The 22273-nt window shown below is 39.3% G+C and overlaps 2 protein-coding genes across 2 annotated transcripts in view; one reads left to right on the forward strand and one right to left on the reverse strand.

Moving 5' to 3' along the window:
* Window positions 1-3103: 3103 nt before the first annotated feature.
* LOC141631254 (2-oxoglutarate-dependent dioxygenase DAO-like) lies at window positions 3104-4576 on the forward strand. Its single transcript, XM_074443952.1, has 3 exons — window positions 3104-3438; window positions 3553-3868; window positions 4266-4576. The coding sequence occupies exons 1-3, from the start codon at window positions 3128-3130 to the stop codon at window positions 4512-4514; spliced, it is 876 nt and encodes a 291-aa protein (XP_074300053.1). The 5' UTR covers window positions 3104-3127; the 3' UTR covers window positions 4515-4576.
* Window positions 4577-5171: 595 nt separating this feature from the next.
* The window catches only part of LOC141641671 (putative L-type lectin-domain containing receptor kinase S.5), a 71036-nt gene continuing 53934 nt past the window's right edge, over window positions 5172-22273 (reverse strand). Inside the window, exon 4 of the mRNA XM_074450325.1 lies at window positions 5172-5557. Coding sequence (XP_074306426.1) covers window positions 5172-5557 — 386 coding nt within the window. The remainder of the gene's footprint in view (window positions 5558-22273) is intronic.

Here is a 22273-nt window from a genome sequence, read left to right on the forward strand (position 1 = left end):
GGGTTGTTTTAGCCGGGTTTTGTTAATAACGCGAGATTAATATAAAAGGCTTCCGTCATTATTCTTAAACACTTTTAATCTTTCTAAAAACCTTTCAAAGAAAAAGAGGAGTTACGTAGTTTGTATTCTTCGCGTTGTTGATAAATCCCAATGCTAGGATCGTCGGATTATCTTATTCTTTATACTGTTGTGATCGTCGTGTCAAGGGTAAGCTTCTTGTATAATTTTTATAGCATTTCGTTGCGTTTGGTTAAAACCCTAATTGGGTAGTTTTGGGGGTTTGGGTGTATTGTGTGGATTTGGTAGTAATTGTATGTATATGTGTTATAGGAGGAGGATTAGTAGAGGAACGTTTTTTATTAGATGCTGTGACGGTCTCGTGTGATTGTTATTCCAGGTAGGGTTTCCCTACTCTGTATTGTTTATATGACATTGTGATAATTGGTTGTTGTATATCATATCGGTATTGAATTGGATAGTGGTTGATTGTATTGTTGGTTATATAACTGTTTGTGGTTTGCGAGGTGCGTCCTCGGTTGAGTGGAGTCACTTGCGGGAGTGGCTTCACGCCCTTGATTCGCCTTCTGTGGAACCCGCCACAGAAGGGATGTGCACATTTAGGAACTTGGGTTTATCGCTCGGATGAGATGAGCGGGGTTTAGGTGGGAACGGCTACGGTCCCCCACTGGCGGTGTGGAATACTTGTTGCGATGAGTATTCTGGCAGGAATACACACTTTAGTGTATAGTCAGGTCTGTGGAGTTGTGATGGAGAATGGTGGATTGGTTTGGATTGTATATTAGTTGCAGATGTGTTGTTTCGTGTAATCAGTACTGACCTCGTTTAATTGTTTTAAAAATTGTGGTGATCCATTCGGGGATGGTGAGCAGTTATTGAGCAGATATGAGATGATGTGCATGGGATAGCTGGGTTGAATCACCATGAGCTGTTTAGAAGTCTTCCGCTGTGTCAAAACATTCTTTCACATTGTTTTAGTTGGCTTGACAGTTTTGAGGAACATTTGTACTTTACTTTAGCAGTTTTGGTTTTGGACTTGTATCACGTTAAACATATTTAATAAAGTATGTTTTTTTATTTTCTATTTGATATACCTTGCCTCGGGTAACCGAGATGGTAGCATTCTCATGCCTTAAGTGGTCCTGGTAAGGCACTTGGAGTATGGGGGTGTTACACTATATCTCGAGTGAGTCGGAAGATATGCTATCGGGAGATAATTTGAGTACAATCACGGAGATTAAGAAATGTCAAAAGGTATTATTGCACTTTTAAAGGGTTCTAATGCTGAACTATCAACTACCAGCTTTCCAGTATTTTGTTTTTTTGAATATATTGTGAATATTACTAAAAATATTTCGATGTCATGCAAATATAGGCTCGGAGACATGTGACGGTTGCAACTATATATGATGTTGATTTGATTGTCAAGTGGTACTATGATTGCTGCAAGCATTGTACAACCAAAGTTCTCAAGAATGATGCAGATAGGTTTGTTTGCAAGAGGGAAAAATGCTTTGGCAGTACGGAAAGGTTTGAAACTAGTATACCAAGGTATTATAGAGACTCCTAAAGGCTATTAAAATAAATGCTTTTTCCATTATAGCATACCTCACTACTTGATCAAATTCCTTTTACACGCAGGTATCAGGTAAAGTTTCGTGTCATTGGTACAGATAATGAAATCTCCTAGTTTGTCATCTTTCTGCCCATTTCTGCCGCAGAGACCTTGATGAAGCTTGCGACTTGAGTCTCCTAAAGGCTATTAAAATAAATGCTTTTTCCATTATAGCATACATGGGGATATCATTAATAATACGTATGATATGAGAAAAAAATACTCTGCACAATTTTCTTCATAATTCTATTTTCCTGTATTTTAATCCAAAGGTATTACAAGTTGACTATCTCCTATTGCAAATGTAATCGTATAATATTATTATTTTTATTAATGAAGTAATTTATATTTTTAGGTTAAGTTAAAATGTTATTCTTATTTGGTGTGAAAACTATTAAATTTTCTCTCTTATACCGCTTAGCATGTTACCACTTACCAAGTTATAATATTTAACGTGTTCGTACATTATTATCTAAAAAACCGCTCTTTTGCACGAGATCTACACATATCACAATATATACTTTAGTGAGAATATATTTTCTAAATATTTTACTATAAAACCATTTCAATAAACGTTTATGTGAAAATATTTTACAAAGAAAATCTTGAATTTTTTTAAGCAAACATTTTCAAAAATATTACGATAATAATTTTACCAAGATAATTAATATGTTAGTTAAAAAAGTAATGTTGTTTCCAAATTATATATATCAACTAACATTCTTCAAAAAAAAAAATGACATTAATTAACATAGATCTAACTATCTACTGATCTATACACATCATATATATCAACTAACATTCTTCAAAAAAAAATTTGAAATTCAATCTACTTGTTATTCAAGTTTCATGTTAATTCCTAATCTAACTAAAATATATTTGTTAGATTAAGCGAAACATAACGATTGATAACATGATAATAAATAACTCAACATCATCAAAATGTAACTAGTACTCGATATAAAATACTTCCTCCATTCCAAAATAATCTTCCTAATTTGACTTTTGAGATCAAAGTTCAAAACTTTGATCATAAAAAAAGTCTTTTACTAAAACTATTTTTTTGACTCGAAAAACATTTATATAAAAGGAGAAAAATCAAGTCAAAGTGGTGTTTTAGAGAGGTGCAAATTAAAATAGGAAGATAATATTGGGATAGAGGAAGTATATCCACAATTTCTTTCCAAAAACCATCAAAAATTTATAATTGACTTAATTTCAGCTCATTTCAAATCAGCTCATCTCCATTCAATTGAGTTCCGTTCAACTTCAATCAGTTATGCAGCTCATCCCTTCACAAAATAACTCTAATTTCAATTCAGCTCAACTCCATTATGTTCAATTCAGTTCATCCCCACTCCATTTAATTCAGTTCAGCTCATATCAGCCGAAAAGAACAGCCTTAAGTTTTGCATATAAAAACATCCAGGTCGTGCTTTAAAATTTCAATATAATAATATCAAACTTAGAGAAAAACAAGAGAAAAGAGGGAATATGGGTGAAGAAATCCCAGTAATAGATATGCAAAATGTTGATGAAAATAAACTTAGAGAAGCATGTGAGAAATGGGGTTGCTTCAGAGTTGTGAATCATGGAGTACCAACAGAATTAATGGCTGAGATTAAATCCGTCGTCACGAAATTATTCGTTCTTCCAGTCGAAACTAAGCAAAGGACCAAGGTAGGGCTACCGGGGACTGGCTACCTGAGGCCTAATCCTGTTAATGAAGCATTTGCTGTTGATATCTCCTCTTCTCTTTCTCTTCCTTCCTTTTGTTCTGATCTTGATGCCTCTCCTCAACAAAGGTACTTTTTTACTTTACGTATTTCCTCTGTCTCGATCATATCTTTACGCTTCTGTTTTAAGTATGTATAAGTTGTACATGTTTAATTTTAATCAAGTAAACCAATATATGGCAGGGAGATAATTGAGAGGTATGCTGAAAATATGCACAAGTTGGGAATTGACATTGCGAGTAGGATGGCCGGAAGCTCAGGGGTAGACGATGACAGTGTCAAAGTTTGTCCGTCACATATGCGGATGAACAAATACACAATTACTCAGGAAAACATCGGCACTGGTGGCTTAGAGACGCATACAGATGCTAGTCTATTCACCATACTCCTGGACGACGAACATTTGGGAGGCCTCGAAATTGTTGACCCGTCTGGTCAATTACTCGCTGTTGATCGCTTTCCTGCTTCATTTCTCATCAATCTTGGAGACATTGCTGTGGTAATTACTTCATTTTCGTTTCGCCTCCTTCATTATTTGATTTGTTTTAGACTATATCTCCTTTAGATGGTCTCATACATAGACGAGAAACAGGCAAATTCTTGTTTCAAACAGCCTGAAATAAGACGGACAAAAATGTGATCATTTTAAGATAAAATGTAAATGTTTTCTGATAAAATGCTACCATTGACTTAATGTTAAAAGGCGAAAACTTAGTTATAACATTAAAATTTTTATTATTAAATGGTAACTTTCTATTAAAATTTATGACATTTTTTCGTCTGATGTCTAAGACTATCATAAGTGAGACCTACTCATTTCAGACAAAAAAATGTGACCATTTTATAACAAAATGTAACTATTTCCTGATAAAATGCATTGCATATGTGAAATGAAGGCTTGGAGCAATGGCAAAATGCGAAATTTGAAGCACAGGGTTGTATGTAAGGATGTTGGGATACGTATGTCGATTGCAACGATCATAGTGCCAACGATTGATGAAGAGATAAAAGCTCATCGGAAATTCATAGAAGGTGACCGCCCACCCAAATACATTCCCTTCCGTTACGCAGAATATAGGAAACTTCGAGCTGCTACGAAGTTGATTGATGGTGAAGCCCTTGAACTTCTGCTTTGGAAAAACTAGTTTCCGTTCTCAATATTAAGGAATAAGGATGCATGCATGATAATACAATTAATAGATCCTACAACCAGTTGTACCCAGTTGTATGCTCTAGAATCCGAGCTATACAATAAAATTTTCGAGTTTTGTTTTAAAGAAGTCGAGCTATACCATAAAATTTCTGAATTCACTCAAACATAAAAAAAATATTAACTCGATAAAATTACACATAAGCTCGATAAGATATAACTTGGTTGTAGGATGCTATTGTACCACTGGAGGTATAATGTTATTTGTGGATGTATTGATGTAATAGCTAATGTACTACGCGTGGGCTATTTGTACTCCCTGAATAGTTTACACTTATTTTATTTTATGAGTGGAAAATGAAGCAAGTGTAAATTATTGACTGGGACGGAGGAAGTATTACATTTGATGAAATGCGTACATTTCGTTGAACATGAATTTTTCAAGCATTTAGAGTTAAGAGTGATAAGTCGTGACATTCATACTTCGTAGCTCTTTTTCATTGTTATGGTCGATATTTGTTAGAAACAGAACTCCTGTATGATTCAAAATGAAGTGTTGGTAGTCGAAAGAAGCACACTTTTGTATCGCAAATTAGCAAGGTAAGGCTCATGCACCATGGAGTACTGATCACTGGTTCATGGAATGTACATACTATGAGGAGACAATGGGGAAGGAGTCGGTGAAAGATTCTGACATGGTGTCGCCAATGGGGCATGTAGAAGGCCACACAAAGGAGGGCCTAAAAGGCGGTATATTAGGCATGGGTGCTAACCCGGACAAGATCTGGACCATAGCCTGCGTCTGGGGCCGTTGGCTAGAAATCGGGTGAGAGCAAGCCAAACCCAAGAGCAAAACCCGGCTTGCTTCCTCAGCCACGTACTCCATCCCAAGTCTTTCGTCAATGGCGCCTAAGATGGACCCTTCACGGTGCTTTGACCAGACCCAATCAACTAGGCACTGGTAGCCTCCTCTATTGGTCGATGGGTGAAGTCCACAAGCCACCTCGAGAATCACAGCGCCAAAGCCATACATGTCGTGTTACGAGATATCGGGATATGTCGAGATATCGACATATTCATAATTAGGAAATACGGTATCGTGATATATCGTAGAGAATAATATTGTGATTTTATAGCATATAATATATTTGGTTACCAATATTAAGAGATTTCGGTTGTATTATATATACACCGTAATTGTAATAGTTAGAATCACGAACTATTATCAATAATATTACGATTTCCTCTATACTTTCCTCTCCCTCCGATTCTAATATGGTATCAAAGTCATTAGTCTATTTTCGATGTATATATATGTTCCTTGCTAGCTACTCCGTATATATTTCGTGTATCTTCGTAGATTATATTCTCTTCTATATTTCTTTAGTTTAGGTTATTTACTTTCCTTTCTACTCATTGTATTGTAACTATATATACTTGTATTCACCATTCAATACAAATACACAATTCATATAATCTTTTCAATACTCTAATATGCTATCGAGCCAATAAAGATCCGTCATCTCTCCATTACATCCAATTTTTTTTCGGTCCTCAATTCTCCTTTAACCCTACCCTTCATCTCCTCCCATGGCACCTCACAGTAGCATCATTCCCAATCCGGGTAACCCTAACTCCCCTTTCATTGATGTCAATCTCTCCCAATGCAAAGAACTCACCCCACTTACCTACTTCTCATGGAAAAGCCAAATCTCCAACATCCTGTTTGGATACGACATACTCAAATTCATTGACGGAACACATCCTTGCCCACCTGCCATTCTCACTGATGACACCACCAAAATAACCAAACCGAACCCTGCTCACCACACGTGGCAGCGCCAAGATCGTCTAATTCTAGGAGCACTCATTGGCACGCTCCCCACCAACATCTCCTCCCTCCTCCCTCCTCACTAACGCCACCACTTCCCGTGAAGCATGGCTTCTCCTTGCCCAAACCTATGCCAATCCCTCTCGTGGCCATATACTACAAGTCAAAGACACACTCGAATCCCTCACAAAAGGCAATCTCTCCGTTTCCGACTACATGACACAAATCAAAACCTACACCGACAAATTAGCGGCCCTAGGTAAACCCATGGATTCAGAGGACATCGTAGCTAAGGTGCTACGTGGTCTTGATAGCACATATCAGTCTCTTATCGATGCTGTCCGAGCACGTGACACCACGATATCTTTTGAGTCCCTCCACGAAAAACTAATCACCCATGAACTCGCTCTAAAACAAGCACCTCCGCCATCCACCCCTCTTCCTGCCACCGCTCTTGCTGCTCAATCTCGTCCCTCCTACAATCGTCAAAACACTCAACCTGCCTACAATCCACTCCTCCTTCCTACACCTCCTTCCCAACTGATACCGTCGTCAGGTACCAAAAATAAATACCTAGTTACACTAACAGAAGCTAGCAGTAAGTAGGGTCGATCTCCACAGGGAGGCGGTCACTATCCACTTGTCTACTTGGTCCGTCTAAGGTCACAGTGGGGGTTTTGAGTTGTTTGACTAAACTAAACAAGATTAAAGGTAAGAGAAATAGAGATAAGAGAAATTAAGCAGAGGGAAAGGAAACTAGGATGTCGGGTCATCAATGAACGTCAATTAATTGCAGTTAAGGTCACATATTAGTCGATGTGTCGGTCTAAGGGGAAATGAATATCTCCTTCCGGTCTCAATTCGCCCTAAAATACTATTAGCTTAGCTTCCGCCCTCACTAAAGCATTCTATTGGTCACTGCGGGTCTCACCCCTTCCAACCTTCCGGTCTAGGTCAAGGTTTACCAAAATTAAAAGGCTAATTGCATCGATTCAATCAGCAAGATAAGCAGCGATTAACAGCATAGATAAAAACAGCGACGACAATCTGCAAACTAATTAGCAATTAACGTTCATTCATTGACTCCCCTAATCCTAGCAGGGAGAATTAGCTAGACATGAGTAAAATTAAAGCAAGAGCAAGGGAAAGAAGAACAATAAACATTAAATAAAGAGAGTAAAAGGGAAAGAAAGAGTTACAGAATAAGATCCGAAAAAATGAGAAGAACAAAGTAGCAGCAGCAACAGGGAAAAAGTATTGTAAAGTAGTGTATGAGATGATGGGAGAGAGGAGAAGAGAAGAGCGTTACAAATGACGTCTCCCCTTCCTATTTATAAGAAATAGGAATTTTATTTGACCTAATGACGAATTAAAGCTAAAAAGGCCCGAGCCCTATAGAAACCACTCGATCGAGCCTATTTAAACTGCTCGATCGACAGAACTAACCTCAAACCACTCGATCGAGTAGAAAATCTACTCGATCGAGTAAACCCTAAATTGAATCTATTCGATCGACCATAATACATACTCGATCGACCTATTATTCCATCCAAAACCACTCGATCGGCTAGTTAAGTACTCGATCGAGTGATATCTAACTTTAGCAGCTCATAACTTCGTTAGTTTCAGCTTCGACTTGTCTATTTAGCTCCCCAAATGGCTTCACGCATCCCAAGACAACTACATTTTCGCTCCAAAATCACTCTTCCTCTAAATGCATGCAAAACGGACGGTAAAAGGCTTGAATCTACTACTTTCTGGTCCATTCCTGCAAATAGAACAAAACAAACCAAAGTAGCATATTCGGGGCATTTCGTAGCATAAAACTACGATAATAGCATAGAAATACGTGCATAAAAAGGCCTAAAATGACTATATAAAATGCACGTATCAAATCTCTCCAAACCAAACCATTACGCGTCCTCGAGTAAACTAAATGCAAACTAATGGAACGGAAAAGAAAGCTCAGAGCTAGCTACAAATGCCCACTTAAACCAGTTTAATGCACGTAAACTAACACTTATAACAAAACAGTCAAATGCAAACGAGTTATAAGATGTTTATAATAAAGCTGAACCGTCGACCTTGCAAGACCTTTAATAATGGACTCTCACGGGTCACTCTTCTCTCATGAAGCAAAGGGTGAACATATATATGTAGGAGAGAAAGAAAAATAGTCGCTCACCTAAACTACGACCCACATAAACATGCATGCAACTAATATGATAGACAATTCTAGCTACCGTACACACATTCCAACCAAACAAGGTCCTGTCATAGCCGAGGGCTTACAAAGATATGGTTGATGTCTTAAATTTGTAACCCCGCAAGTGTACGGTCACCCGTTGTAGTATTGCGGGGGACGAACCCAAGAGACGGAAATTTGGTACTAGGATTGGTTACTCGGCTACTAGTTTAGTTCGGTCTAAGAGAGTGAAAAGAGTTCTAAGCTAATTGGCTAAAGGCAAACTAAAACAACAAGAAATTAAATAAGACTAAAACAATTGTGAGAAAACAATATTAGAGAAACTAGGACAATCAGGTTCACCAAAATAGCAAGGAGGGGGGGGGGGGGGGGAATATGGGCATGAACTAGTGGTTATCTAGGCTATCACAATGAGTAGATTTAATCTCTCGATTTAATTCTACACTTAAGTTAAGATCAATTGACTTACTCATTCAACTAACCTATGTGAGTCGGGAATAGGTTTTTTCATGGAGTCCATACATATAACGCATTCCTACCCCTTCAAACAAGTCAAGAGTCACTTGATCTAGCACTAACTCCCGCATGGATTGTCTATCAATGAATCGGGCCGGGGTAAGGGGACGTTGTTTAAATAAAACGAATTTACCTTTCATGGTAACGGATGTGAACTTAAGGCCGGGGAATGCCGGATCGGAGCTCATGTCATTAGCCGCTGCCGCCACCATCTCCGCTTGTTGAAGAGCAAAATCACCCTTTCTCACTCTCTTTTTTGGTGCCCTTTGTGATTTTTGTAGAGGGTTAAGGGTTAGGGGGTGGTTGTGGTGGCTTGTTGGTGGTAGGGTGGTGCTTGAAGGTGGTGGGAAGTGGTTGTTGGTGATTCCAGGGGAGAGGGGTTAGGGTTAGAGGGAGAATGAGGGAGTAGAAGTGTCGAAATTTATGAAAGATTGGGTGTTTTTTCGGGTAAAATCGAGTGTCAGGGGGTTCCCAGCCGGTCGCCCGACTGGGGAAACGGGTATTTTCGATTTTTTTCAAAAAGTCACAGGAACTTCCCAGCCGGTCAGAAGACCGGCGGCTGGTCGCCCGGCTGGGAGAACACTCAAACACTAAATTTACCATATATGCATTCCCAACCGGAGGACCGGCTGCCGGCCTACCGGCTGGGACTCCTCCTTCTTCATTTTGTTACATTTTACTCAATATGCGCATTCCCAGCCGGTGGACCGGCTGCCGGCCTGCCGGCTAGGACTCCTATTTCTTCCCCCCTTTTTTTCCAATTCACGTGTACATGTGTTCCCAGCCGGCTAACCGGCTGCCGGCCTACCGGCCGGGACTCACCATCCTTCAATTTGTCAAATTCCAATAAAATGTTCCAGGAACTTCCCAGCCGGTCAGAGGACCGGCTGCCGGTCACCCGGCTGGGAATACGTTCCTTACTCGTTTTCCTCAATATACCCTTAGATCCGTATCCCATCACCATTTGGCCTCGATTTTCGTGTTTTCGACTTTTAAAACCGACTCATAACGTCGGAAAAGGCCAATTGATGGTCAAACGCTTGTTCTTCATTCAAAATCCCAAATTTCTCAATAAAAGTAACCGACATCAATCAAAATGTCAAGTATCATCCGTCCAAAATTTCTCATTTCCTACCTATATGCATGATATTTACAATTGGTAGTTCTTGTGGGACTCCACCAAACCAAAGATTGCATGGTTTCAAGATTAATCATCCCCCAAGGGTGGGGGGTCTTCCAAATCTACTTCATTACGGGTCTCAATGGGTTGACCCTCATATAAATACTTCACCCGGTGCCCATTAACTTTGAAATGCTCCCCTCTAAGATTCTTCAACTCATATGATCCATAAGGGAATACAGTGACTACTTCAAAGGGTCCCGACCATCGGGACTTCAACTTACCCGGAAATAATTGGAACCGGGAATTGAAAAGCAACACCTTGTCCCCCACAACGATCTCTTTCCTCGTAATCTTAGAATCATGCCATTGCTTGGTTCTTTCTTTGTAGAGTTTGGCATTTTCATAGGCATCCATTCTCAATTCATCAAGTTCATTGAGTTGAAGGAACCGCTTGTTCCCCGCTACATCCAAGTCGTAATTGAGCTCCTTGAGAGCCCACCTTGCCTTATGCTCCAATTCAAGAGGCAAATGACAAGATTTACCATAAACCAATCGGTAAGGAGTAGTGCCGATCGGAGTCTTGTAAGCGGTCCTTAGAGCCCACAATACATCATTGAGCTTTGCACTCCAATCCTTTCTAGACTTGTTCACCACCCGTTCCAAAATAGCTTTGATTTGTCTATTTGATACTTCCACTTGCCCATTGGTTTGGGGGTGGTATGCAAGAGCTACTTTGTGCCGGACGCCGTATTTTTTTAGTAAGGAGTAAATGGTGCGGTTGATAAAGTGTGATCCACCATCACTTATTACGGCCCGGGGCACTCCGAAACGAGGAAAAATATAATCTTTGAAAAGCTTGGTGACTACCTTTGAATCATTGGTAGGGGCGGCGATTGCTTCAATCCACTTGGACACATAATCCACCGCAACCAAAATGTATTGGTTGCCAAATGAAGATGAGAATGATCCCATGAAATCTACACCCCATACGTCAAAAAGTTCCACTTCAAGAATGTTGTTCAAAGGCATTTCATCTCTTCTTCCAATGTTACCTCTTCTTTGGCAAGAGTTGCAAGAGTGAACCATAGCATAAGCATCTTTGAATAGAGAAGGCCAATAATATCCACAATGTAGAACCCGAGCTTGGGTTCTAGAAGGGGACAAGTGTCCTCCATAAGTGGTGGCATGACAAGCTTGGAGAATAGTCTGGCCTTCTTCTTGAGTAACGCATCTTCGATAGATCCCATCATTGCATCTTCTATATAGGAAAGGGTCTTCCCATACATATCTCCTAGACTCATACCTCAATTTCTTCCTAGCTTGGTTGTCAAATTCTTCGGGGATAAAGTTTAAGCTCAAGTAATTAGCTATATCCGCATACCAAGGGTCGGAGTGTGTGATAGCTAAGATAGAGTCATCGGGCAACCACTCTTCAATGGGGATTCCATCATCAACATCCCCTCTAGATTCCTTAGTCAATCTTGACATATGGTCCGCAACAAGGTTTTCGGATCCCGGCTTATCCTTGATTACAACATCGAACTCTTGTAGTAACAAAACCCAACGAATTAGTCTTGGCTTGGCGTCTTTCTTGACCATGAGTTGCTTGATAGCGGTGTGATCCGTGTAAACAATAACTTTTGAACATAAAAGATATGGTCTAAACTTCTCAAAGGCATACACCACCGCCAACATTTCCTTTTCCGTAGTGGTGTAGTAGCATTGAGTGTTGTCCAAAGTTTTGCTCACATAGGCAATCACATGAAGCTTCTTATCATGACGTTGACCCAAGACCGCTCCTAGAGCGAAATCAATAGCATCACACATGAGCTCAAAGGGGAGATCCCAATTCGGAGGTTGAACAATTGGCGCCGAGACTAGTTCTTGTTTGAGCCTACAAAAGCTCTCCATACAACTTTCATCAGATACAAAGGGAGTGTCTTTGGCTAGAAGTGAGGTGTGGGGCTTGGCAATTTTTGCAAAATCTTTTATAAATCTTCTATAAAAGCCCGCATGACCCAAGAAACCCCTCACACCCTTGACATTGGTGGGTGGGGGAAGTTTCTCAATCACCTCTACTTTAGCCTTATCCACTTGGATCCCCTTACTCGAAATGACATGACCAAGAATCACTCCCTCTTGCACCATAAAGTGGCATTTTTCCCAATTCAAGTTGAAGTTGTATTGGATGCAAGTTTGGAGCACTTGGGAGAGGTTCTCTAAACAATCATCAAAGGAATTGCCATGGACACTAAAGTCGTCCATGAACACCTCCATCGATTTCTCAATGAATTTTGAAAAGATGGACATCATTGTTCTTTGAAATGTCCCGGGAGCATTGCATAATCCGAATGGCATTCTTCGATATGCGAAGACGCCATAAGGACAAGTGAAAGTTAATTTTGCTTGGTCATCCAGGTGAATGGGAATTTGAAAGAACCCGGAATAACCGTCAAGGAAGCAAAAATACTCATGATTAGTGTAGATACCTCATTTCTGCACCTCCCGCAAACCACCCGGTGATGATTGGGCCGCATGTTTGGTACGCGGAACGATTTGTGACAGTTCGTAAGTTTATCGTCAAGTGATTGCTCAAACACTAATGTCTACCTCTTAGTTGTCATCTAAGCGTCAATACAGTCGTTTTGACAGTAATTCGAGTACATTTGGAGTCCGGGTCTAAAACCGTCTACATTTTCTGATAACCGCTAAATCCCGAGTCAGAATGTTCTGGAATGTTCCGGATATTTCTATTCCATATTTTATAAATCTTTCACAATATTTTATTCTTTGGTAAAGTATTTCTCGTAATATTCATACAAAATATTAAGGAAAATAAGATTACCCCGTCATTCCATAAACCAAACACGGAAATCTTTCTTTCGTAGGAGGAAACCACTTGGGAACAGACGCAACAGGTGTTGCGCCTCTTCCAAGAGACGTAGTGACTGCTGCGCCTCTTCCCAGGTTCTTTTCTGCGTATTTTTCGTATCTTTTTCATATCTTTTCGAGATTCACTTCCAAAGTCTCTCCGAAACCCTATTCCTTCACGTGATTAGTATAAATAGGAGCCTTCGCTTCTCATATTTCTCACCCGAGTGTCCGCCCTTCTCTTCTCCCTTTGCATTCTAGACCACGTTCTTACTTTTTGGCGTCTACGTGCTTGAACATTCGACCACGTAAGCTCGGATCCTTCTGAGTACCAGCCTCGTTTGCATGACCGACCAATTTGACCAACTCCACAATTACTCAACTTAACTAATCTTAATCGTTTTCCTCTTACGAGGGCACTTTCGTTACATTCGAGTCGAGCATCACTAATTATAAACTTAGTTCATCTCGTTTCCTCAAACATGTAAGTCTGAGGGTGTAAATCTCTCTTTTATTTATTGTTATTTACTTTTTGTATCATTAATGTAAGGTTTATGTCGAAAATACTCGTTAAAACCGATTTCTAAAACCATGCTTTAAAACTCTTTTTTACGGATTACCAGAAGATAACCGTCGAGAAAGGACGCAGCAACTGCTGCGCCTCTTCGAAGGAGCGCAGTACCTGCTGCGCCTCTTCGTGAGGCTGCCGCAGTTCCTGCTTCCTTCCTTCTTCCTTCGTCCTCTGTAAATTCGTTTGCTTTTATTTGTTTTCGTTTGTTCTTCAATTCTTTGACATACAATCACAATAATTTCACATGTATATTGTTTAAACATCCTTAATACGTTAATTTCATCATTAAATTCGACTTAAATCCCTTATAATCCAATATTTGCGGGTTTTCGTCATTAAACTCAATCCGGGTTGTAGAAATTCGATTCTTTCATATCGAGTTTCTGGAATTCGACCTTTGATATATTTCCATCTGTCTATTGTCATTAGTTCGTCTTTAATTCATTATGTTTAACCTATTTAGTTCACCTATGCCACTAATCAATCTTTCATCCATGTAAATAATTCATTTGCGTTCGTCTCATCCATGTTTTATTGCTTTTATGACTCATTTGCATGTAATTAATGTATTAAATCACTTTCATCCGAGTCGAATATTCATAATCAATCCTTAAAATCATCAATTAACATTAACGATTTGCAGTTCCGGCTTCACAACCAGAACTCACCCTTGGAACAGACGCAGCAACTGCTGCGCCTCTTCCAAAGGGCGCAGTCCTGCTGCGCCTGTTCCAGGTTGATTTCTGCCTCTGAACTTCCGTTCTGCCTTGACCTGTTTAATTAGTTTACGTACAATTAACTATTAACTGTATTATCACCTACTGATTTGTTCGTTGATTTTTGCCTTTATTCTTTTTCCCAAATCATCCGTTTTAGGAGTATTTTCGACATAAATCGCTAAACCCGATGTAATTATTGTATTCTTTATTGTATTTATCATTGTATTTTGTATCATTTGTATGTTTTCACATGTAATTGAACCTTAATCCTAACTTCGACCCAATTGTTTGCTAAATTAATTGTTCACCGACTTAGTTAATCTTCACATGTTAGGATCAAAACTTGGATGTTGCATTGCATGCATATAATCGGCAATATATCAAGTACGAATAACTTCCCTAATCATTAGTAGAGGCCGCTATCGAGGCGGGCGGGATTAGGTGTTCGATCAAAAGAGCTTCCTAATACGTACCCTCACCCCTTACTCAAGATCTTTGTGAACATCCGTGTTCATTGGCATCCAAGAGAGTCATTCTAGACATAGAATGCTAAGGGTAACGAGTTCTTGGTGTTCATGTCACTACTTTGTGTCTTGACATGACACGAGGTATTCGAACGGTTCCAATTTCCCATAAAAATTGGTGGCGACTCCACAAATGCAAACACTTGTTTCCCAAGCGCCCCCGTGGCCGCATGGCCACAGTTTGGCGACTCCGCTGGGGAATAATACACTTACGTGTAGCCAAAAGGGTGAAACTTGAACAAGGTTAGGGAATAGTTTGTACAAGACAATTGTCGGTTTTCATAACTCGGTCTTCCTAGATCGTTTCATTCGGCCTTCCTAGGCCCAACCCAACCCATTCGACCAATCGTCCCGTCTAAACGGTCCTAATTCCTATTTGGGCCTAAGGATGGATAGCGATTGGCGTCATCCATACCATGATGCTTACTCTTGTTTGTATCAAGGACCTTCACTACTTGAGGAAATGGACTAGGAATCGGCCTTACTCTTGTTTGGTACGAACCTCTCCACAGACTTCGGGTTTGATTGTTCGGTATGGCAACCCACCCTTTGAACCAAAACCCTTTTAAATGCACTCAGCATCCCATTATAATGCTTGTTTGTACCTTACGTGATCACCATTTCTAAACGAAACCATGACGATTTTTGTAAAATCAAAACCTCTTTTAAAGTGTAAATTTCGAAAAAGGCCCATCATTAGCGCAAAACCAAGTCGAAATTCTGTCCACTTGTCGAGTCAAATTTCGGGCCCAAGCCCATTTAAAAAAAACCTCACTTCGAGTCCACTCCTACAACTACACTATAGTTGACTAGGACACACATTTTCAAACTTGGTCTTTTCTTCAAAAGCTCACTGACACAAGTGGCAGACACCCACTTCACGAGTCAAAACTTTTCTTTCTTAGTAAGTGTGCTAGAATGGTCGATCGTGTTTTGATTCGTCGTCGATCTCTTATCCAGTTTCCAAGATGCCTGAAACAAGCGACGCGAACTTCAATCAACTCCAAGATAGTAATGATCGAATCCTAGCCGCGCTGGCTCAAATCCAAGTTACTCAAGACCAAGTGCATGATCGCCTTGACACCATCGAGGGCCGGATCTATACCGTAGAAACGAGGATTCCTCCTCGAGAAAGTGAAGTCGTTGATGACTTTGTGAATGATTTCAGGGACGACAGCCCTCCCATGGGTGTGACTGCAGTTGAGAAAAGACTCCAATACTTAGAGGAGCAATTGATGTACCTTAAAGGGGATGACATTTATTGGGAGAATAATCGCAAGTATGCGGCCGTAAATTCCAAGTTGCCAACCAGCTTCAACATGGCGGATATCCCTAAATTCAAGGGGCATGAGAACCCTTTGAACCATATCCGTGCCTTCAAGGATTACATGTCTATCAAAGGCATCAAACCCGAGATGTTCTTAAGGATCTTTCCTTCATCTCTTGACACCATCCCAAAGCAATGGTTCTACTCTCTAGAACACAAGAAGATCGCTACTTGGGAAGATGCCGCGATCGAGTTTGCTAAGCAATATGCGGATAATGCTGAGATTCAAGTTAACATGCGCACTCTAGAGGTTCTTACCCAAAATGACAAAGAAGGTTTCACCGGCTTCCTAAGTAGGTGGAGGAAGACTGGTACCCAACTAGTTGAACGCCCGGATGAGGCTACCCTTGTGGAGAAATTTGTGGACCACTTAAAGCCCATCTATGCCAATCATTTGAGGTACCAAAACATCAAAACTTTCAAGGACTTAACCGTACTAGGAACGAGAATTGAAGATGACATCCGTAAAGGGCTCTTGTCCAAAACTGTAGGTCGAGGATATCAAGGCTCAACAAGTCGTTCTTACGGCTCCACTAGCAAGACCGATGAAGTTAACCTCCTCGAGCCATCCAAGAAGAGTACCCCACCAAGGAAGTTTAAAAATCTTGGGGACACATACTCCAATGCTCTAAAAAGGCTAATGAAACAAGGCAAACTCCAACCCATAGGACCTACTCCCAAACCTGAAAAGAAGTCCAAGTTCTGGGACGAGAACTCATACTGTGAATATCATAGGGGCAAGGGGCACGACACAGAAAAATGCTACAAATTGAAAAATGTGCTTCAAGACATGATAGAGGATGGTCGACTACCAATACCGCCGGGAGGTAAACCCAACAACACTCAGAATCCTCTTGGAATTCTAGTGATCACAAGTGAAGAATCTTTCTTAGATTATTCACACCTCATTTCTCCAGTTAAAAATGAAATCCACGCAATCGAGAATGAAGGGTTTTACTCTACCATTTCCCCTACCATCACCGACTTCATTACATGGGCAAGAAGTGTGGATAGGCAAGTTTGGGAATTAGAAAATGTGGTGACAACTCTACATGACCTCAATGCGACACCCAAAGAACATACGCCATTAATCTTTTCTCAAAATGCCACTATGCAAGAAATAGTCGCCGTGGTTGACAAACTAGTCGACCAAATCACACGACTAGAAGACGAGATCATGAGAATGAGGGAACTAGCTACGATCAATGGAGTATGGGCCGATGATGATGAGGACGAGTATCTCATTGAAAACTCTCTAGTCAAAGAAATAGTCCAAAATGGTGAAGACCAAGATGTGGACCACCTAACTCGTTCGGGGCGCCCATATCAAAGTACTACTCAAAATGGTCCAACCAACGTTGTCACACCAAATGATAACGAAGTACTACTCAAAACTCTCCACTGATCATTTGTTTAAGCAATTACAGAAGACAAAGGCTGATCTTTCAGTCTGGCAACTAGTAGCAAGCTCATTCCCACATCGCCAAGCTTTACTTCAAGCTTTGGCCAAATTAAATGTAGCGCATAACTCCACACCCGACGATGTAGTCAACTTGGTCTTCCAAGAATCACCGAAGCTAAGTAATCCTATTACTTTCTCAGACGAAGATTTGCCACCCTTTGGCGCTAATCACAACTTGGCTCTTTACATCACCGTCGTTTGTCTAATGAAGAATGTGCCAATGACCATAGTTGATGATGACTCCGCGGTCAATGTCATATCCCTCAAAATGGCATACAAACTAGGCATGAAAGAGTCGGATTGGACCCCTACCAATCAAGGTGTCCGTGCATATGATGGAACACGACGATAGGTCGTAGGGCTCGTTAACCTGACCATAGCCACAGGGCCAATTGAGCGAAAGGTTAATTTCCAAATAGTGGACATCGAAGCTTCCTTCAACATACTTCTGGGAAGACCTTGGATTCACGCTTCCAAAGCAGTAACATCCACTCTTCACCAAAAGATCAAAATTCCACTAAATGGCAAAGTGGTGACAATCACTTCGTCACCCATTAAGGCGATAATCGAAAAGAAGTCAAATAATCAAGTCCTTGCAGATCCAGTATATGAACTTGGGGGCGTTCAAAGCATAAGTGTCATAGAAAGTGAATTGGCACCCCTATAATATGATCCCTATTCCAACTTGGTGGTCAACCACATACTCAAATCCCAAGGATACTTCCCTGGAATGCCTTTGAACCCTATCCGAAGAAACACCTTCGCACCCTACAAGGAAGGCAACTAAAAAAGGATACCACTTGGGCTAGGATACAAACCCACTAAAGAGGAAGTTCTCGAGATGCTTGCTCAAGTTCAAAACCGTAAGTACGTAGGAGTCCAAATGCGACCCTATCTCCCTACCCTAAATGGATACTTTGTTAAGGAAGGAAGTTTAGAACTCTTTCACGGATTTCCCGAACCTTGGCACTATCTCGAAAGGAAGCTAGCCGAAATCGAGATCTTTCACGAGCTTTGACCGTAAGTACGTAGGAGTCCAAATGCGACCCTATCTCCCTATCCAATCAAGACATAGGCCCTCTAGCCTAAGAATAGCTCCCACTGTTTTCACAGTGTGCGGAACTCATCCTTCTTGCACATCTCATGATTGCAAGTGTACTCAATTTCCGTTATAAATATCTCTCATTGTTCCTTATTGCCTAGAACGATTCTAGAAAATCTACTTCTTAATTAACATAGCCACAATGGTATCTTAACCATCTTAATGTGTTTTGATTATGGTTTTGTTGGAAACCATGCGCAATCTCAATTGTCAATTGTCACTTGTGTAACACCCTTACACAAAATTGCATCATAAACACTTTGCTTTACTTCTTTAATGCTTCTGCAAGCACTTAAGGGTAATCTTTACAGCTTACTTGGTAAAGATTACTTAAATTCGATTTTTGAAAACAATTCATCATACTCAAAGCATATGAAGTGTTATACATCATTTCTTTTTAATTGATTCGGCAGCGGAAGCAAATGAAATCAATCAAATATGTTCAATTTAATTGAACTAGTCATGAATCTTATCAACATAAGACTCCTTACTGGCGCTAATATCATGTGGATTTATCTTCATAAATCCGGATATTCAAGATGTATTATAATACTCCAAAAGTCTTAAATCATTCTCAATGATCAATATGTCATCCACATATCGGACTAATTAAAAATTCCGTAACTCCCACTAAACTCCATGTATAAACACAACTTCTCGACTTATCGAGAAATGTTTTATCGCATGATCAAAATGTTGATTCTAACTCATTGATGTCCTACTTAAGATCCTCTCTTAAGTTTCACATTATCTTAGGATTGCAAGAATCTATAAAACTTATGACATGTATTGAATACATTGCTTCTATTGAAGAAGTGGGTTTTAGATTCACTTGCTGTGTATTTCATAACCTTATAATGAAACACAATCCCTAAGAAGATCCAAATAGACTTAAGCATTTCAATTAGTGCAAAACCCTTTGCAACTAATCTTGCTATGAAATATCTCTTTATTAGTGCAAAACCCTTTGTCACTAATCAAGCCTTTTATTTCGGATTTTCATGGCTCTAAGCCTTGTATTGAGTTGTGACTTAAACACTCTTATGTAAGTCCTTTGTCGATTACTTTCCAGAAGTAATCAACTTGAATCAAACAATTTCTTTTGTAAGTTATAAGCTCTTTACTTTCTTAAAAGTAGCATGAATTCATCATTTTTAACAAGTGACGAATTTAACCTCCTAGGTTTTAAGGAAACAACGTCTTACACAAAACATCTCATGTAGCCAAGAAAGACCAGTTTCTTGCGACATAACATTTTTTGTGGCATTCTTTGTGGCTCTTGAATAATTTCTCCCACTCTGTCTTCTAAAAATAAACTTGTATTTTAGAAAGACAGCTTCACGAGCCGCAAACTCGTCGTACTCGTGATAATTGAAGAGGGAAAAATGAGCATTTGTTTCTTGTGAAAACTTACAAACATGGTACCCTTACCATTTCATATCTCATATGATTCGATTTAGTGGAAAAATAATTTAGACAAAATGATAAAATCCCCAAAAGGATCAAGTAACTCAAAATAACTTGATCGAAGTCCAAACCTTATCGAATAGCGTTTGAATTCTTATCCAATCATACATTATCCCATAATGCGTGTTAAGAGAGATTAATTTGTGATACTATATCACAATTCATTTGGCTTATATCAAAGTCTTCACTTTAATAATCCCATCACGACTAAATCGTGATTCCTTGAACTCTTTGAAATTCTTCAAAGATTTCTCTATTTACCTTATTAAGTGAACATATTAGTGTCAACTTAAATCGTTGGTAAAAGATAATGATCAACCTATTTTGGATAGATGATTTACAACCTCGATCTCCTTTTCAACCAAAAGGCATGAGACATCTTGCTTTGAATACAAGATACGCATATACCATTAACAATCTAATGGTTTCAAGAGTACTCGATAACTCTTTACGTTCATCATTCCAAAATTTAAGGTTTAATCTTGGGTTACCAATTTGAATCTTACATCATCTACATGATATATCATTCTAGTTTGTTTTAGAATATAATCACCTTGATAATGGGCTAGCCATACATCAAATCGTGGTGTATAGGGTCACAAAAGTGAAAACCCTTTTTGTATCTTAACAAGTTTATATTCTTATTTAGAGTTTATGCACTTAATAGTCACAATTAAGTACAACTTTAAATCCAAAAACTAGATTGAGTACACAATTACTCTATCTCTCGACATTATTGTTGCTAGTCGTCATATTCTAATCATCCTATGTATCAAGTACAATGATGAAAACCTCCACTTGTTTCTAATATTGTGAAGTGGTACTAGCAAAATTTATGTTTAATCAAATAAACATTTAAAGAAGAAGGTCCCATTAGATGTCCCACAACTAACTTGTTGATTCTTCAATAATTTGGGGCAGTTTCCTTTCTTGTGTCCAACATTTAAGACAATGGAAACTTTATTGGTCGGGATTGATAGGTTTAGTATCGTCATTCCTCAATGACTTTACTTTTAACATTACCTTGTATCAATTCCATTATTATCTTTACTTCTTGAACCTCGTCCTCATCTTAACGGTTTAAGAGAATGCTCCCACTCATTTCAATGAGTCTTTGCTTTGAGAAGCAAAATTGAATTCATGAAGATTACTCTTCATTTGTTCGTTTTAGTCTTAAAACTTTCATTAAAGTGGTTGCGTTATTTTGGTCAATTACGAATTCTGAAAATCTAATCACCAAAACAATTTATCGCTTCAAGGTACTTAATTCAATTAAGCATATGAAACATAGTCCATTGTAAGTAGAAGTCTTAGTCAAGAATCAAAAACCTGTTTAATAATGAATAACTTTAATCTATACTCTTTACAAGAGATCCTTAGCAATGGTTCGTTTGAGGTTTTAGAAGCAAATTCAAATTTTGTCTTTAGTTACGATGTTTTAATGGAGATTCGTCATCAAAATCGAAATGATATCGTATATGAATTGTGGTAAAGAAATAGAACAATATAAAAAAACGGAATAGAGGAAAACTTAACATTTATCGTTTTATTAATACTTGAAAAACAAGTATAGCATTTACATAGTGACCTCTACCCAACTATGATAAATGATTCCAAGACCCAAATTCATATTGACTTAGGCACGGTGGGGCCGATACATCCTTTATCAATATAACTCGGTGGATTAACGTTTAATCGATTCTACTTTTAGAACTCTTGGTCGATAATATTACATTAACATTTATCTTTAGCCCAAAACACATTCGACAAGGGCACGGTGGGGCCGATACATCCCTTATCAAAAACTTTTGTTGAGTTCAATCCAAATTTCGAATAAATGTGTCCATGATCCAAACCCACATTAACTTGGGCACGGTGTGGCCGATACATCCCTTATCAACATGAATTCGGTGGATAGACATTTATCACCCACTTCCCCTACGTAACAAGGTTTGTATCCCGGTGGGGCCGAGCGCACTCCCTCGCGAAATAGGTTTTCATGGTTTCTACTATTTGGTAAGGCTATGTCTCAATT

The sequence above is a fragment of the Silene latifolia genome, chromosome 2 (assembly GCF_048544455.1).
Source record: "Silene latifolia isolate original U9 population chromosome 2, ASM4854445v1, whole genome shotgun sequence".
Taxonomy (NCBI): domain Eukaryota; kingdom Viridiplantae; phylum Streptophyta; class Magnoliopsida; order Caryophyllales; family Caryophyllaceae; genus Silene; species Silene latifolia.

Coding starts and splice junctions, on each gene's coding strand:
- LOC141631254 (XM_074443952.1), top strand. CDS start 3,128: ATGGGTGAAGAAATCCCAGTAATAGATATGCAAAATGTTGATGAAAAT. Junction 3,439..3,552: donor GATGCCTCTCCTCAACAAAG/GTACTTTTTTAC, acceptor AATATATGGCAG/GGAGATAATTGAGAGGTATG. Junction 3,869..4,265: donor ATCTTGGAGACATTGCTGTG/GTAATTACTTCA, acceptor TGTGAAATGAAG/GCTTGGAGCAATGGCAAAAT.